The sequence below is a fragment of the Apium graveolens genome, chromosome 1 (assembly GCF_009905375.1).
Source record: "Apium graveolens cultivar Ventura chromosome 1, ASM990537v1, whole genome shotgun sequence".
Taxonomy (NCBI): domain Eukaryota; kingdom Viridiplantae; phylum Streptophyta; class Magnoliopsida; order Apiales; family Apiaceae; genus Apium; species Apium graveolens.
Genome location: NC_133647.1, coordinates 106267 through 126040, shown reverse-complemented (window position 1 = coordinate 126040; position 19774 = coordinate 106267). Strand labels below are relative to the sequence as shown.

Genomic DNA, 19774 nt, shown 5'->3' with positions numbered 1-19774 from the left:
AACAAACGATTAACAAGTAAACAAGAAAAATTAATCAAACTTTTGAAAAATTTATGAACTCGGTTGAACATCTCCTGGACTAAAACAAATCAAATAAAAGTATAATTCGATCCTACTACTCATGGAAAAGCTATTAACATTAATAAAAACATCCAAAATAGTCCAGAAATCAAACCCCCAAATTTCGACATAAACCCTAATTTAAGAAATTAACAAATTACCTATCGTTTGAATGATTTGATGGCATAAACGGAAAGAGCATAAAAATCTGAACATTTTGGTTACTCATACTTCGAATTCTGAAATCTGTATCACCCTCAAATTTGAGTTTGATTCTCAGAATTCTTCAAGAACACCTAGAACACGTACTCAAGTAATTTTCAGAAAATCAAACCTTAATTTCTATATGATACTGAACCCTATTTTTGAAGTATAATATAACAAATTGACCAAAAAAATATTATCTACACGATGGAAGCATCAAATCACATCAACAACATCAAGAACAAATTTTCATAATTTAATTATCAAATAATTTGAATATCAATAAATAAATAATAAAATTACCTTAATTACTGCACTAAAATGGTTGATTGATTCAGAAAGAAGATTTCGAGAGCTTCATTTTCATATGCTGCACACCCGAATCGGAGTTCGATAACGCCTTCGTTCGTACGATTGATTCTCAGGAACGTATCGGTTTCTAGGGTTTTACTCTGTATTTACGGTATTTTAACTGGTTGAAAATGAATAAACGAAATAAATGAAATAAGAAATAGGCTATTTATATTTACGGAATATTGGTTTGTTCTGGATCGTTTTGGATCGTTAAATTAGTTGCTTAGCCGCTAAGTAATTATAAAATGATCAAAAAATAGATTACTTAGCCGCTAAGTAACTATAAAACGATACAATTTATTTCCAGAATTGGATAATCATCAAAACCGGGTTTTTCATAAAACACCATATACGAAAATAATGTAAAAATATCTCGTCTCTCGAGAATACGGGTTTTGTTGATTTACCGAAATGATTATCGTATCGAAAATTTTGCGTCGGACCGCGCACGGGTCAAACCGTAATCCGGATCGAAAAAGTCAAAACACGGAAAATGTCTGGAATTACCATATTAGGTTAGGAAGGAGTTTTCGGCAGAGTTTCGGGTTATAAAAACGTAAAAACAGTTGAAGTTGGAAGATTCTCGGCTTTATAAAATAATTTTGGTAATTATTCAAAAAATAATTATTAAATCTATAAATCATTATAAAATCATGTAACAATCCAAAAATTACCAGAAAAATATCACAATTATATATATTTTATTCTGGACATATAAAAATTAAAATACTCAAATAATATCACATATAAACACCTAAACATCAATTCCAATTATCAGATAATTCACCAAAATTCACATAAAAATCACATAATAATTCCAAATAATTATAATAATAATATTTAAAAATATGGGATATTACACTTAGGCTAGAATAATACTCCCTCCGTCCCTCCAATTTGTTTATATTTGGGTTCGGCACGGAGGTTAGGAAAATGATAAAATAATGGAGGAAATTTAAAAAATTGAGTAAGCAGGGTGACCAATTAATATCTATTACTATTATATAAAAGACGAAACATTAAAAGTTTTGGTACGGTACCTGTTTTTTGGTACACGTTAAATTTACCAAATTATCCTTACTTAAAACTTTATATTAATTATATAATATATTAATATTAAATTATTAAATTCAGTAGTAACATGGCGGTAAAACCCAAACCTACAACAAGTCAACAACTCTGCATTAATTCGAAGACGGTCTTAAACTTATAACAAAAGTCTTCATCAATTTGAACATAGTCTTAAACTTATAACAAAGGCAATTCCTATATCACTGTCCAGGCAGAATCAATATTTACACATATATTATTTTTTACCAAATCAACAACGACGATTGAACAAAACATATTTTGTCTGAGAATAATTCTCCAACATTGATATGAAATTGTTATGGATGGAAATTGAACCTATATTTTATAGCGAATTTATTAAATTATCTTTTTCTAAAATCTAATTATTATAAAATAGGTATTATAATATAATAAAAAATATATTTTGTTCTATTACTATTATATAAAAGAGGAAATATTAAAAGTTTTGGTACGATACCTGTTTTTTGGTACACGTTGAATTTACCAAATTATCCTTACTTAAAACCTTATATTAAATATAATTAATTAATATTAAATTACTAAAGTCATTAGTAACACGGCGGTAAAACCCAAATCTACAACAAGTCAACAACCCTGCATTAACTCGAAGACGGTCTTAAACTTATAACAAAACTCTGCATCAATTTGAACATAATCTTAAACTTATAACAAAGGCAATTCTTATAGCATTGTTCAGGAAGAATCAATATTTACACATATATTATTTTTTACCAAATCAACAATGACGCTTGAACTAAACATATTTTGTCTGAGAGTAATTCTCCAACATTGATATGAAATTGTTACGAATGGAAATTGAAACTATATTTTTTAGATAATTTACTAAATTATCTTTTTTCTAAAACCTAATTATTATAAAATAGGTATTATAATATAATAAAAATATATACTTTGCTCTACTTATTCATACATACTTACAGTTTTAACAAATAATTTTAATAAAATATGAACATTTAAGTAACAATTATTTAAAACAAGCGTGCATCGCAAATGTTTAGACTAAACATTAAAAGTTTGATAGTCGCTCAATACTTACTGAAATTACTTAATTGTTGTGGCGCCCTCCAAACCCGGGTCAGAAGTTTGGGGTCCACACACACATACCTTATTTATAACCTGCTTATAACAATAATAAATATAATAATAATAATAATAATAATAATAATAATAATAATAATAATAATAATAATAATAATAATTTGCAGTGACCCTGCTTACCAACTACCACGGACCGCAACAGGTTAAAGTATGTACACAAGCCAGACACACACTTATATTACAAACTGTCCAAATCCCAAGTATTCAAACTCAGAACTGAGTGTTAAACATTATTACAAACTTTTACAAACTTAAATTATCTCAAAAGATGCCTGCTAACTTAACTCGATCAACCTGGACCCCTAGCTCTCGCACTGGATTGGGGATCCTCGCTACCAACTGGTCCTTCTTAACTGGAAAAGAACATAAACAACATCGCACAAATGAGCTAACTAACTCAGCAAGTCATAATGACAAGACTGAGAATAATGATCATCAAGTGAAAAGGGGTTATGATATCAACTGAACAATGAATTATGATTTATAATTGGATATTATATTTTTATTTATAAAAAAAAAACTAAAGTTAGGCTGCTGATCAGTCACGCACTAACCCCGAGCAAAGCACACAACATTGCTCTAACTACCGGATCCAAGGCACACATTGGCCTAACTTGACCTTTGATCTGGCCTGACCACGAATCTGGTCCACAATTTTATAAAAACAATCCAATTCTAACATAATAACAGAATAAACAATGTAAAGCAATAAACAGAATCATAAATAACATTGGATGTTCGATAATGACATGGGTTCAATCTTCACAAGGATCAATGTGGCAATTTCAAAGCTTGGCTGTTAGGTAATGAAAGAATTGGATAATAAAGGAATCAACGTTACAAGGTTTCAAGGATTTGGTCTTTCAAAGCATAAGGTACAATGGTTTGAATATGTAAGTAATTCGGTTCAGCGTTTGGTATTTAGTTTGTATGTATTTGTGGAGTAGTATCGTATATTTGTGGTTCGTATTTGGGTATACAACAATCAATGGTTTAGAAAGAATAAGGTTTAAGGCTCAAGATCAATAACTAGAATCCGGGTTTAGGGTTCAGTGCTTCAAAGCACTTGCAATATAAAACAGGACTATCAATCAACTACAATATATCTCGAGAAAGTTCAAAACACTTGTCTGGTACTAGCTTGCTATACTGCACTAACTTTCAATCACAAACGTCTACTCCTCGACTATCTGTTTCTCTTTCCTACGTCTTGCCTCTTCTGCTCACATATCATAAGCATCTATCAATATTCAACTCATACTTATCTATTCGACATACACTTCTATCTATCATTCGTTTCACCCAAATTCGATTAACAGATTGAAAGTTATGCTATAAACAAGTAAACATCGAACATATAGATCGACAGTCAAACAACAAGTAATATATAACACATAACACGTCAAATAATCAATGACATATCATTTATAAATGAGTCTCGGGTCATAAACAGGCTTTCAGGTATTTAAAATGATTTTTAAAACATTTTTCGGAATTAAAACGGGTCGTTGGATTCAGAGTAATAAACAAGGTTCGGTTGGCCAAATCTGGATTCAAAACAATTTTATAATAATTATCGAGCCTTGAAAACAATTTAAAATAATATTTTAAAGTTCGTACCTATTTTTCGGAATTTTTAAATCATTTTTAAATAATTAAATCTAATTAAATAATTAAATAAAATCAATTAATAATTAATTAAATCAATTAATCAATTAATTTTCGAATTAATTGACCAATTAATCAATTAATTATTAACTAAAATTAATTAACTAACTAATTCAGATTTATTTTTGAATTAAAAATAATTTTTGGAATTAAAGTAATGATTTTTGGAATTTTTAGAAATTTAAAACTGATTTTTATAATTAAAATAAATAGAATATATGATTTTTTAAATATTTTTAAAACAGGAATCCTATTTCTGCAACTTTCCTGAAACTTTAGGGACTAAACTGTATCGTCCCCAAAAGTTTAGGTACCAAACTGCAAATTTTACAGGGCTCGCCGTAAAACGATCGGGGTTCGCCGGAGATGGCGTTCCCGGAATCGTCACACCTCCAGGAGCTCCAGATATCATCTACAATTCTTGAGAAAGACATCCCAACAATCATTTCGTCCTAATAACCCCAGAGCCGGAAAATGGCCAAGAACTTCACCGGTTTCCGGTGACCCGACGAAAATATCAAAACACAACTCCCTTCGATCCACGAATCCTCTGTTAACGAGCTATATACCAATCGATTGCAGATTTCATAAGGAGCACAACCCACTATATATCAACAGCTAATAACCCCTAAATAAAAAAGCCCTAAATTTCAATTAAGAACATGCATACGGGTTATAAACCCTAATTTCAAAATTTGAAAATCAAACTCAATTTTGAACATGTTATTGAACTCCAAATTAGTCATATAATATATCAAAATCATCAGGAAAACAAGCTCTACAACATGCAATCATCAAATCATTCGAACAAAAATTCATATTTTTAATCAAAATAATTTGAAAATAAATAAATTAACAGAAAATAAACCTTTGAAATCGCAGGTGTATAAATCACAGATTCTGATAGTACTCTTCAAGACCTTTGATTTGGTTACTCGAGCGTTGAAAACAAAGATCACTAGCACCTTCGAATTGTTGTTTGATTCTCATAAAGGTTTATGAATATAAGTATTTTCTCTGAAAAATTATATAATTATTGTCTGCAAATGATTTTTGATACGTAATAAAATACGGTAAAGGCTATTTATAATTACGGAAAATTAGTATCCCGTTGGATCATTCCGGATATAAAATGGTACGTTTATTTATAAAAACTGATCCAAACGGTACCGGTTTTCGGGATAATTATCCAAACCAGTACAATTTGTACTGCGGTCTTGGTCTAAGCGCCTGGTTACACGTATTACAAGGTGATAATTGTGATAGTTTAATAAAAAGATTCCGTTTATCGAAAATACGAGTTTTATTGATTTACCGAAACGAATAATGTATCGAAAATGTTGCACCAGGACCCGCGCAGGACAAACCGTACGCCAGATCGAAAAAGTCGAAACATGGGAAATGCTCGGAATATTGCAATTAGGTTAGGAAGGAGTTCTCGGAAGAGTTTCGGGTTATAAAAACGTAAAAACGGATGACGTCGGTTGGTTCCCGATTGTATAAAACAGTTTTTAAATACTCGGAAAAAGATTTTATAAAATCCATATATTTCCTATAAAATCATAAATCAACATAAAAATAAATAGGAAGATATGACAATTATCTATATTTTATTTTGGACAATAAAAATTAAAATACTCAATTAATATTATTTTTAAACATCCAAACACATTTAATAATTAACAAATAATTCACATAATAAATACTGAACATACATAATAATTAATAATTACACGATATATCTTATATATTACAATTGCCCTCACTTAATTTTATTATTTTGACATACTTATCTTATATAATATTATCGTTAAAAACTATGAAACCCCTAAAGTAAAGTTATATATGACCGGACACGGTAGACGAGTATGAGACGGTATTTGGGTTAATATAGACGGTGTTCAGGCTAAAATAAAATAATATATAATTGACGGTGTCAAAACGTTATACTACTGAACTGATATAAAAAATTAAACTAAAAAATAATTCATGGGTCGGTATAATGATATCGGGTTAAAAGACAACATATTACTTACTCTTTTAACAACTGCAATTATACAATATTAAAATAATGTAAAAAATAACAAATAATTTAAAACAACCGTACATCGCACGAGTTTTAGACTAGTATCTATCTATATTATACTATAATAACCAGAATGGAGTATAATTTGTAATCAGGTTAACCCCTCCCCTCATTTTGCTTATCCCTTTCGATCGCGACCGTCAGGTCTTCTTCATCAAATAATCAGAGTACTTAGATCCAAAAACTTAAAAAATACACTCCACAGATTCTCAGGTTCAAATCCTCTCAACAACAAATATTTATATTATTATTTATAATGATACATATAAATTATCAGGTTCAAATCCCGATAACAACAAATATCTATATTATTATTTATAAATATATATATATATATATATATAACTTTTTAGGTTCGAATATTATCAATAACAAACATTTATATAATTATTTATGACCAAAATCTTATCAATCATGTACTATTTATACTATTTGAACTTAACTTGAAATTATATACAATGAAATTATAATTATATAATCGTTATTTACTATTTAATTATTTATATAGAATTTTAATAAAATTATATAAAATAGAAATAAAAGTACATTAATATTAACTCAGATCGTAAGCTAGTTATACTATATATATAAAGTGGGTATAGCGAAAAAAGTAGTAGATATAGTTATTTTTTATATAATTAAAATTTTATTATTTTTGATTTTTTTTTTAAATGTAAATCATTGGAAAGGAACATTTCAAAGAAAAAGTGTAAATAAATTGGAGAGACCGGACTACTATAATTCAAATATATAATATGTAATTATTATTATTTCCAAAATAAAAGAGAGGAAGGGGAAGCAAAGTTGAGGGGAAGAAATCTTAGAAAACGGGCAGGCCCCCGTGTGTTAAATGACGACGCCGATGTGATCTCCGAGATCTCTGCACCATTTCTAATTCTATCTCCACTGCACTACACTACACTTTTCTAGGTCCTCTCTCTCTCTCTCACTCTCTCCCTCCCTCTCCCTATTAGTTTAATTTAATTCAATTGATCGCGCCTCTAGCTTGGTATGATTTATATATAAGTGTTTCAATCTATCGCTGTTTTTGTTTGAAGTGATCAGTCAACTTGTTTACACAAATCAAAACTTACTGATGCTTAATTTTGTTGAGTTATCTATCATGTATCTGTTTACTTGCTTGTATATCCATCCGTACCTTCAAATTTAATTTGATCGTGATAATCGATTAATACCGATACATTTGTGTATTATTACACTTTCATACTATGAGTGGATTCTGGATTATATGAATATACATGTATATATGCTTATGTTGAGGTTTACGGGATAATGTATGATTAGTTTTTTCAATAACGTCATTTTCATCATCATCGTTTTTTTATGTTGCCCTCATACGGAGATGTACAAGGGTCTGTTTGTACTCAACTAGTTTGATTTGTCATTACAGATTTTGTGATTAATCGGGAGGGTACAATTTGCCTGGGTGATGTCTTTTGACGGAGACGACAAACAATGGATATGTGGAAAAGCTCGCTCAGTGAATCTTCTCAAAGTCGGCTCTATTATTGGGGATCCTTGTCTTCACCAGTCACCTATACAGGTTGTGACAGCTGTAAGACATCTACTCAACTTCCTATCTACATGTCTGTATACAAGATTTTGGAGCAAGCGTGGACAAAGTTTTAAAGAAACTAAAAAAGGGCTTTGGAAGCCCGATTGTTGGATATTTTAGAATAGACATATATAATATTGATGCTGAACAAGCACATGCCTTCAGGAAGTGATGAAAAATTGTCTGTAGGATTTTTTTCTAAAGGATCAAGTGTGATAAAATAAGAGTTTAATTTATAAAGTCCAACATTATAGTCCTTTCAAAAGAAATGCAACCAAAGAATCTTGTTGGATTCAGTCGTTCTGATTCTTTCATTCTGGGAGCTATGCAGCTTGCTGAATCTTGTAAGATGCTAGCATGTCTGTAATCTCCTTTAAATATTATAGAAGACTTGTTTGTTAATAATGGGTTTAAAAAAATCGTTATTGCTTGGTTATTGTTTCCTCACATCCACATGACAGAAACCTAATGCAGCAATTTTTTTTTATGTTTCCATTTTATGATTTTAACTATCTAGTATACCTTTTTCTTGTTCCCTGTTTTAGGCAAGGTCAATTGAAATAAATTTAGATCCTCCTGCACACATATTTCTCCGCTAAGAATACCTCTTGTTATCAAGGATTAGGGCCTAGGGAGATCCACTAGACCATGATACCATTTTGCTTTAAAAGTACTATATATACCTGTTATTTTCTTTTTACTTTTCCCTACAAAATATTCTTTCATTCTTACTTATTTACATTCAACATGAGAATAAAATGTTAGTGATTCTGTACTGTTGCCTATGCCTACTGGTTTGTTCTTTATAGGTGTATTAACGAGGTTAGTAAATGACATTCATAGTGCCAGTGACAAGTATAATGCTGTGATTGGAGGTTCTTGCAGCCCGAACTAATAGTTGTGCCCAAGCTTGATTTGCAGGGTTTTTATTGTGAAGAATTAGAAACTGACCATTTGCAATTATTTTACCTATTTTCGGTCAATTAGTGTGTCTACGTCTTTAAGAATTTTTCTTTGTGATCACAAGAAAGAACTGCTACCCGGGCGTTATGATCACCCCAATGAATGCTGAAGAATTGTTGCACACTGAAAACACTTAAATGTTTTATAAGGCATGTCATTGTGATAATTCTTGAGTAGTTTGCCATAGTCGTACCCCTTATTATTGAAATCACATCTATTAAATCCTTTTTCCATGCTCTTCCTTCCTTTATTTATTTTTTGTCACATCTGTCTACATTTGTGATCACTTTGTTGTGCAGATAAGCAAGATGCTGAAACCAGAAAAGTGGCATGCAACCTTTGATGATGACGGAAAGATTTTTGGCTTTCAGAAAGCATTGAAATCAATTGTTCTTGGCGTAAGACACCAATTCTTGTACAATTTTAAATGCAATAGTTGTGTATAGTAGTTAAGATTTATATAATTCCTTTAAAACTTCAATACACTTCTTCTCAACAATATCATTTCAACCACAGAAAAATCATATTGCTTCAGTTGGATGAACTTGATAAAATTTTGTTGCTTGTAGTTAGCCGGAAAAAAATGTCCTCGCATTGATGCTTTCATCTCATCCCACAACAATATTTTTCCTTTACCAGCACGGCAGTTACTCTTATTTTCCCTTATCCAACTACATGCGAATTATACCTCATAGTTTAACCTCAGCACACTAGGCTTTTCTTGCATCACTCATGTTATGCCACCTGAAGAAAGTCTTCAAATTAAATATCCAATCAAGAAACACATCTCCACATGTATCTTTATTAAATTCGGAAGCCTCTAACTTTGCATCTCTAACTTAATCTTTATTAAATTCGGGAACTTCTAACTTAATCCTGAGGCTCGTTCACAAGATTTCTTTGGATTTTAGGCGGCCCTTCTTTTTTTTTTTTTGGTTCACGATGACCTGGTAATTGATCAATACTATTTTGCATTATTGTCTGTTATAACCATAATAGTAATCTGCTTGTTTAACTCATCGTTTGGAAGTTTGAACTCCGCATTCTTTTCCTCTTGTTCTTGAATATGTTCTTCAAGTGTTGCATTCACCTTGCTAGCGTTAACCATTTTTTGTTGAGGCTAAACTGTATTACATAAGTTCAGGGGATGTTATAAAATTTCTGAAACTGCATCGTCTGTTTTTGTAATTTTAGAACATTGTGGGGACTGATTTGAAATTTTTAGAAAATCAAGGGTTTGATCCGTATTTAGACCAAGTTTTTCTCTTACCTTTTCTTTCTGGTGATTTTGAGTCGAAGTATATTGGTTTTGTGTTTTTCTGAACTCTATGCAAAGTGTGATAAAAGGTCAAGAAGAATGTTGTAGCAAGTTGTAAATAAGTTAGTTTTGTGGATGGTCAAGTGGCTGCTGGCAGCTGTTGGTGGCTTCTAGGAAGCTGATGGTGGCAGGAAAATGGCTCTTAATACCACCTCGACGTGGAATGGAGGCTGAATCAAGGTTTGGGGACAATTTTCCACGAAACATAAAAGTATTTTCACACAAAAAATTTATAATGCTCTTTTACAAAAATCGACTCACTATATACAATAAACCTATATAGTACTTTCCTTGACAATGATTGTAATTATCTTGATAAGAAGAAGATGATATATTGATATTTAATATGATCATGATCAGGCTTTAAATGGGTTTATTCTGGCCGATGGAAGATACTCGGGAGAAGATATTTTTATTGTCTAGTTCTTTTTATAAAGGAGAACTATACTTTCTCATGTGTTGGAAAAGTTTCTTTTTTGCTTGCCTTCTAAAAAATTGTATTTTTTTTTTGTAAATAATATTTGTATTAACTAAACAATAAAAACACATCAACTAGGCATCCTCTGGGAAAGCAATATAGAGTGGACATGCCCAGCTCCGCCAACAAGAAATAAACTAACTTAACCCAAACTTGACGAGCTAGTACAAAGCTGATATTTAAAGAAAAATGACTTCCTGCCTGCTTCCGAAATTTTGTAAGCAAATGGGCCTGAAGCAGGACCACCTTCAAATATTATCACACAACAGCCAGGGAGGCTTTGGGTGATAATTCTCTGTTATTATTCTGCTGACACATTCCTGCCATATGGAATGAATAGCTGCCGTAGCGAAGAGTTTTTTTGGACTTGAATGCATCTTCTAGAAAGATTCTGAAACGACTGATTATTGTCCATCCAGTTTGAAAAAAAATGAATGTGGCATTTACTTATAAGAATAGCGGAGTAAGCACAATCAAGGAAAAGATGTTGAATCGTTACAGCTGCGGAGTTGCAGAGAGTATAGAGAGGGAAGACTACCATGCCAAGAATGTTTTATGCTTCTACCATGTGCATTTTATTGACTACTATAAAATAGTCAGCTCTTGCTGTTGGTGACTAACACTTCCAAGACGTAGTGTTGGGAAATCCACGAGTTTGATTTTACGTCTCTTTTAACACTCTGTCACTTAAAAGCCATGCTCTAATATGATGTTGATGACCAGCTCCCTCGAACGCTCAAGTTCTTTCTGATAATGTGTTGATTAAGATGCATGACTCATGAGCGAGTCTGTTTCCATTATTATTTTTTGTTTTGAAATTGATCAAATTATAACTTATTTAAAATGTAAAATTGCTCATTCTTTGTCATGGTAGGGTGTTGATCCAACTATAAGGGCTGAAGTCTGGGAATTTCTCCTGGGATGTTATACTTTAAGCAGCACGTCAGAGTATAGGAGGCAATTGAGGATGGCAAGGAGGTAAATATCTTTTGCTACTGCTTATTTTAGCCAGAGATCCACATGGAAATATGTCATTTTACGTTCTCTTATCTAATTTGTCCGTTTCCTGATATTAGCTATTAATTGAATAGTAGTGCATACATCACAAAATTTGAGAAGTGAAATAGATTCGAAGTCAGCAATCGAAATCAAGTTTTTTTATTTCATATATGTGCGTGACAGCATGCTTCTTTCGAGTTTTCTTTTCTTCTATGGAAAAGGAAATGAGATGATTCGACCTAAGCATATTGTGAATGTCACTTCCTTTTGTGTGAAAGGTATTTTTAACATTTTGTGCTCCACATGGAAGTGGAGATATTGTTTGTTTTTCTAAATAAGAGAAGACATTATTTTTTCTTACTCTCTGGAAAGATTTGAGAGTTTAGCAATGAAGTTCTTGCAGTTAATTGCTATTGAGGTGTTACTTATTTTATTAATGAACAAACTGTGTACTATTATCCTTGGTTGCTTTAACTAATTTATCTAAAATTTGTGTATAGTTCTTTTTGCACTGCTACTATAATATGTGACATAATTTTTAGATAATTATTTAGGAGAGCAATTTCTTGTCGTAATGAATAGAGCAGTTTTACTGTAAGTTTTTTCGTATAACATGGAGATTAGTGTTTTTGGAATGAGATTTACTTGTACCTTCGGGATAGTCTGGGCAAGGTACTGTTTTACTAGTAGGTAGTTTTCTGTACTTCCTATTGCTGCACTTGGCGTTGTCTGATCATCAGCAGGAAGTATGAACATTGCAGTTTGTACTTACAAACCCAAAGTGTCTCATGCAACCAGAAATTTAGAACGTCTTGTATAAATCTGTATATGTAAGACTAGTTAAATTCATTTAAATGATCTTTCCCACTGTGTACATGTATAATCATGTAATATATCTATTGAAAGGTTGAACTCAGTGTGTGGACCTTGGTCAACTAAGTTTTCCCACTAGTTCTTTCTCGTTAAAAATGTTATGATGCATTTTTAACTTTCAAAACTACTGATAGTGTTTCTCTCGCTATGTATTCCCTGTTTTTATTGTTCCCAAGAATTGGTAAAGTATATGAAAACAATTTCCTGTTTGAAGCCTTTGCTGTTTCGTTGTTATATTTTAAACTGCTGTAATGTCAACTGTTTCTCTAATCTTTGTTTTACAGGGAGCGTTATAAGGATCTTGTCAAGCAGTGCCAGATGATGCATTCTAGCATAGGGACTGGATCGCTTGCATATGCTGTGGGGTCCAAAGTCATGGATATGAGAACAATGTCTAAAGATGGGAGGAGTGATGCTGATGGCAGCAGAAGGGCTTCCAATAATAAAATAGACAAATTAGAAACATACCGTGATTCAGATTATAACTGTACAGATACATCACATGCTTGTCCTAGGGAAAGCTCTAGTGACTCGGTAGACCTTTCAGATATTAGAGAAAGCACAGATGGTGGACCATATGAATCTTCTTGCTGTATACCTTCCTCCAATCCATGCAACTGCAGTTCAACAAAACCAGGAAGTGCAGAACATGGTAACGAATTTGTAGCTGAAAGCTATAGTGATTTTCCTCCTTTACCTGTCACAAATTTGTTTGAGAAGCGCGAAAACAATGAAAAGGTACCTAGGTGTGATGATAGAATTTCGAGTCGGCGTAAGCTGAGATTTGAAGATGACCATGTGTACAATTTCCAAATTAATAATAATGTTGATTTAATTATGGAATCCAAAGAGTCATTATCTAGTAACATGCAACATGCGGACCAGTCCGAAACTGGAATGGCTCACCCTGATGTCTGTGAGCCGATATCAAGGTTTAGCAATTCACTATATGAAACGGAGATTGTAAACAGACTAAGAGTCTTAGGCGCCTCCGAGATAGCAGAAACAAATGCAACCACTTCCGAGGGAGGTGCTGTGGACGAAGAGAAAGTATCGGAATGGCTATGGACACTGCACCAAATTGGTAACTAAATATTAGTTTGAAGCTGATTAGTGGTAATAGCAAAATATTTTACGCTATGAAAGATATCTTTATTTATTTTGGTCTGATTTTGTGTTTGTTTTCTTTATAATGGTGTGTGTGTATAGTGGTTGATGTGGTACGCACAGATAGTCACCTGGAGTTCTACGAGGATACGAAAAATTTAGCTAGAATGGCAGATATACTTGCTGTTTATGCATGGGTTGATCCTGCAACAGGGTATTGTCAAGGTTGTGGCGCTTAGCCCTTTACTTTGGTTAACTGTTTCTCGTCATTTGCTTGAAGCTCTTCTTAGATATGTTCTTAACTTCATTAAGCATTTAACTATAGGGATGAGTGATTTGCTCTCGCCCTTTATAGTGCTCTTCGAGGATGATGCTGATGCATTTTGGTGCTTCGAAATGCTTCTTAGGAGAATGGTAATTAGCCTGAAATATCTGTAAAATGCTTGACAGAATTACCCATTTTTTTTTAGGCTGACATATTTGATTCTACCAATTTAGCGTGAAAACTTCCAGATGGATGGACCAACTGGTGTGATAAAGCAGTTGCAAGCATTGTGGCATATCTTAGAAGTCGCAGACAGAGAGATGTTTTCTCATCTATCACACATAGGTGCAGAAAACCTTCACTTTGCCTTCCGGATGCTGCTAGTACTTTTCCGACGGGAGATATCTTTTAATGAGGCTCTTTGTATGTGGGAGGTTTGTGCTTGCATTATTCTTGAGTTATCCTACTTAGCTAGTTAGCTATAAGGCACACTTGCATCTTCTACTTGAATGTTTGGGCCACGTTTTTCATCATCAATATGAACTCAATATTAATGTACCTAATGAGTTTCCCTTTGTAATACGTGATGTTTAAGAAAATGATAAATGGGCAGAATAAATGCTGGTTTTATATGAACACGGTGTTTGGCATACCTTATAAGATGGTTAAGCTGGCTATTGTTACTAGTGAAGAAGTGCTAATTTTCAGGAGGTCAATTTAAAATTCAACTCCCAAAGTGGCACCTATTTGTGTACACTTTCCTTTTTGGAGTGTACCTCTCAATTCTTTACAATTCTATAAAAAGCAAACTTTTGTTGTTAATTTTGGTAGGACCGGTAACTTATCCCCATATCTTTGATTTTTGTCCTCCGTGCTTAACCCATGTTTAAAGAAATGGGTGGGATAAAGGGAGTGAGTATTTTGCTAGGGGAATAAGAATCGGAGAGAAAAGTTCTCAAGCTAATTGAAATAGGCAAGATTTGTATAATGAAACGAAGAGTGACCTGTGGTATCAAATATGGTAGTTTCGGAAGTGTAGTATTGCAAGTGCTATGTTGGCCAAACATTCGAGTACATATAATGCACTTTACTCTTTTTTAATATTAAAGAAAGAGTTTTTACAGACGATTTCATTTCGAAGTCCATTTGACCCTTATAATTTTATTTCAACGCGCAGCTACACATCCACTCAGGTCCTTTCCTTTTATCATTTAGTTATGGAAGTTAGAATCTATGTGCTCTCATTCACCAAACACTTAACCTATTCATTTTTCTATATAAAAAGTTGTCTTTAACACACAAGTCAAGCAGCGCTTAACTATAATAAGCTTCTTCTTATAATGAATATTTAGTTGAAGCCAATTACTTTCAAATCCATTTTGATTTTTTCTCGATTACATTCATGTAATTGATCATGATAATAAGTTGTTTCCTTTACACTGGACCTAAACATTAAAGGTGCAGTTGATTAACACACTTGACTATGATAATGTGCAAGTGTGACAGTCAAGACCGAAGACCTATCATAGTGGTATAGCAATAAAGCACTGAGATTTATTATTATTTTTATATATTCTTTATGTTCTGATTCACAAAATAATGTCATTGATGTTTCTCTCACTGCAGATGATGTGGGCTGCTGATTTTGATGAATCATTAGCATGCCATTTGGATGAGTCTTGCCCGGAATTGTTAACTATACATATTCATAGAGGATCAGTTGCAGATACAGTAAAAGAAAGTAGTGAGCATCGCAGTAGCAGCTCCAAGGGGAGATTACCCATGAAATCTAGAAGTCCAGAACGATCAGTTTCAGAAAATGGAATAAAAACTACGTCAACACATCCGTTTTGTGGCTTGACAAAGAACTTATGGTCAAAAAATGATCAGTTTCAAGTTTGCACTATTATTTCTTCAACAAGAAATGGTGACGATGAGTTACCAGTTTTCTGTGTTGCAGCAATTCTAATACTGAACAGACATAAGATCATCAGAGAAACCCACTCAATCGATGATTTGATAAAGGTAGGGTGATCTGACAGGGTTAAAGCATACATAACCTGCTTAGTAAATGTTATGTTCAGTTATCTTTGTATTTTACTGTCAGTAATTTCCTGCTGCATAAATAACTTGATTTAGAATGCATATTATTCTAAACACGTGTTTTGCAATTGTTTTAGCATTAATTCATCTTAACTATGTTACAGATATTTAATGATAACATGCTGAAGATCAGGGTGAAGAGATGTGTTCGAACTGCTATCAAACTTCGAAAGAAATATTTCTACAAGGTTCTCATTAGTGCATAGTTAATTTTTACTGTCAACTTGCTTTCATGAGAAGTGTGCTAGAAACTACTATGCCAATATAAATTATATATTTTTAACCTGTGTTTTTTTTCATTTATTTACTAATTCATTTATTTATCATAATTCTTGTACGCTTCCAGAGTGTTGCTTATCTTCATCTTAGCATGCAAATAATACCAGTCGACCAGACAGTAACAGTTGGCTCAAAGCCGTGCAAATAATACCAGTCGACCATACAGTAACAGTTGGCTTAAAGCCTACAGTTAATATATTTATTGGATATTGTATTCTGATCGAATCTAAAAGAACCGTTGACTAAGCAAAATAAAGCTGATGAATTGTCACTTGTCAGGCATTCCGTGTATAAGAATCGCTCCAATGCTCTGATTCTTATAGTTGGATGGGTCCTTAAATCCCTCACGAGGCCTATATATTATCTCCTTGTCTATTTGTCTGCTTTATATGCATCTTTCCTTTCCAGCCCTATTTCATATTTTTGCTATTTTGTAATAGACATGGTATCCCACTTGAGCTTTACATTCTATAAGTTTATTACCCTACTACCATCATCAATACAACTTAGCTAATTGCACATGTTGATGCTTAAATTTTAGAAGTATTTATAGTTTTTTTGTTTGGTATTTATAACTTTTAATTATTACATGTTTTAGTTTCCAAAACTTGAGGATTACAATGTCTTGTGTAACTTTTATTATTGTATTGTATTTCTTTATCTCAAAACCTTATTGTCAAAATCATTATGTGTCCTGATTCTTGTTCCATATCATGATGCCTGTTCTTGACACATAATTCATTTTGAATCAGTTGATCAGAAATAGGAGTCCAGCAGCACGAGCTGGTGATGTTTGCTCTGTTTCCCATGGATGACCAAGGGTTGAGCTTTGGATATGTAGTTGGTGCTAAAAGTTCGGAATACCAATTTTGAATGCTGTGGCAATAACATTTTATGATACTTTTATATTGGGAAAATTAGATGCCAAAGTGTTTACATGGCATGAAGGGTCGCTCTCTTATCTACTGTGGAATCTCAGTTATTCCAAGGTAACTGTCCAGATGTTCTGGCATTTACTGTTATATTAGCACAGATGACAATGCAGCTCTATATTAAAACAGTAGGTATATATATTATGAAATTAAGTCAACTTATGGCTATATTTGTGCATAAAGGTTTGTCTTCATTCAGTTGTAGATTTCACCTACAGTGCACATTTTCCTGTTTAGTATTGGCCTATGTGCATAGTTGTTTTGATAACGTAGAATGTTGTATGGCGCAGTCGGTGTTGCATTTTATTTTGGAAAAGATTTATGAGGCTTCATCAGTTTTCATGCCTAAATGGAAGCTTAGTATGCTTTGAAGTAGCATCGTTTACATTAAGTAGACTTCATCTATGACACCAAGAAATAATGTGCTCATCTGTCTACAAGAAGCATAGTAACTTGTGATAAGTAAAACTTGTACGTCATTCTTCTTTGATAAACTTAAATACAAGATAAACAGGCCTTTCCAGAAAGTGTTGATATGATAAACAATGAAGCTGGTACAATAATATATTCCCTATGATTGACCTGTTTGAAAGCGGTGCTTAATTTTGTGGTGAAATTATTGTATTGAAGGGTGAATGCTAATTCAACATTGTTCTTGTGTTACTTATCTGATCTGTGCTAATGGCCTTGGATACGGTCTTACAGGGCATTCAAGAGTGTTCTTCCACAGTATCACAATGGTAGAGTAACATGGTGTTACTCTGATCCACTGACTTTTTCCGTAGGTTGAAATTACGGTTCTCGGAAAGAATAAATAATATCCTATAAAAGGCTTGTTTAATCACATGTCTCGTATTGTTGTTCCTCAATGTAGACTTCTTATTAGTCTTATTCAGATCTAATGAATTAGCTTCTTAATGCAGAACGAGAAGTAAAATTATTAGTTTATATATATATGTGTGTGTGTGTGTGTGTGCATCATCGTAGTGAGGAAAGACGTTATATTGTAATTTATTAGAATTTAATATATTAGATAAATGGTTATCAGGAATATTTTAGATTATAGTATTAGAATCATAATAAGGGATTTGTTTCCTTTTTAACTAGTTTACTTGTCGTTAGGTTTAGTTGGTGGTTACCTTATAGGGTTATACTCCTCTGTACAAGGAAATGCAATATTTTATTATTGGAAAAACTTTGACTTGTTATGAATTAAGATTGATATCTCTTTTGTTATTGTTAGGGGTTGCGATCCATGCAAATTCCTCTCTTGTGCATTTAGTGATCATATGGGTAGTGGTTCTTTTCGGTAGAATAATCTTTGGTGTGTGGGTTTTCTGGGGTTAATCTGCATAATTTTATCCTTATCCTTTTTTAAATTCCTTGTCCTGCATCACTACTGAACTTAGAAATATCGGAGTAAATGTTTTAGAAAATTATTAGCACGAGTACAGTAGGATTGCTTAAAAAATTGTTTTTAATTGATATTGTATCTTAAATTTTGGACATTAAGATATCTGATGTTGCAACCATTTACTTTTTTCAGGGGTCCAATTCTGAAGTTGCTTGCTACGACATGGGTCGATAAGTGTTTGCTGTTTGCAGGTTAGGCTAAAAGTTAATAATGTGCAGAGGATTATATTTGAGCTTTAGTAGAGAGGAAAAAAAGAGATGATAATAGTTGAAAGTCAGATACATGTAGAGTTTTCTGATATCCTTTACAACTTTAAATGATATATGTACTTCTTTAGTTTCAAATGGATTAATTCAGTGTAGACATGGCCTGTGCCCGTGGCTATGTTACTCCGGCACGAGTTGAGTTTTCCTTAAACTACCTTATTTCTATATTTCTTTCTTTCTTCCTCTAATTCTAATTGTTAACCTTGCACCGACTTTAGATTGCGGGTAAACCGACAAAACCCGAAAGAGTACAACTATACAAAATAGTGATAAAATAAAGTTATTAATTAATGATAAATGAAATTTTAATAGTATATATAAATAATAGCATATTATTTATATATCTTATCTATATATAAAATTAATATATAATATGAATAATACACACACACACACACACATATATATATATATAATTGATTAGTTTATATGATTTCGAGAAACCCAAAAAACAACCCGAAAATAACCCGAACTTTCGGGTCAATTTTGGATCACCCCTAGATTTACCGAATAAACAATAAACCCTAACCCGGATGGCCGGATTCGTATTTTTCAGGGGTTATATCGGATCTTGCCAAACTAAATTTTTAATGTTAACGTACTTTTGTAATACAGACA

General features: G+C 32.5%; 1 protein-coding gene across 3 annotated transcripts; it reads left to right on the top strand.

The window, feature by feature from the left end:
• Window positions 1-7373: 7373 nt before the first annotated feature.
• Window positions 7374-19331, top strand: LOC141659166 (rab GTPase-activating protein 22-like). Of its 3 annotated transcripts, none has more exons than XM_074465936.1 (12): window positions 7374-7513; window positions 7995-8147; window positions 9422-9520; window positions 11793-11896; window positions 13075-13874; window positions 14000-14122; window positions 14223-14311; window positions 14396-14596; window positions 15789-16187; window positions 16370-16453; window positions 17297-17533; window positions 19023-19331. In XM_074465936.1, the coding sequence occupies exons 2-11, from the start codon at window positions 8034-8036 to the stop codon at window positions 17357-17359; spliced, it is 2076 nt and encodes a 691-aa protein (XP_074322037.1). In that variant the 5' UTR covers window positions 7374-7513; window positions 7995-8033; the 3' UTR covers window positions 17360-17533; window positions 19023-19331. The 3 variants fall into 3 exon arrangements, with proteins under 3 accessions (XP_074322037.1, XP_074322028.1, XP_074322042.1); XM_074465927.1 differs by having other exon boundaries at window positions 7995-8159; XM_074465941.1 differs by lacking the exons at window positions 7374-7513; window positions 7995-8147; window positions 9422-9520 and adding an exon at window positions 9588-10620.
• Window positions 19332-19774: the final 443 nt, after the last annotated feature.

Excerpts from the sequence above, each read along its gene's own strand:
- LOC141659166 (XM_074465927.1), top strand. The coding sequence starts at position 8,034 with ATGTCTTTTGACGGAGACGACAAACAATGGATATGTGGAAAAGCTCGC. Across the intron at positions 13,875-13,999 it reads ATGGACACTGCACCAAATTG|TGGTTGATGTGGTACGCACA; the intron begins GTAACTAAATAT and ends GTGTGTGTATAG. Across the intron at positions 16,188-16,369 it reads CAATCGATGATTTGATAAAG|ATATTTAATGATAACATGCT; the intron begins GTAGGGTGATCT and ends ACTATGTTACAG.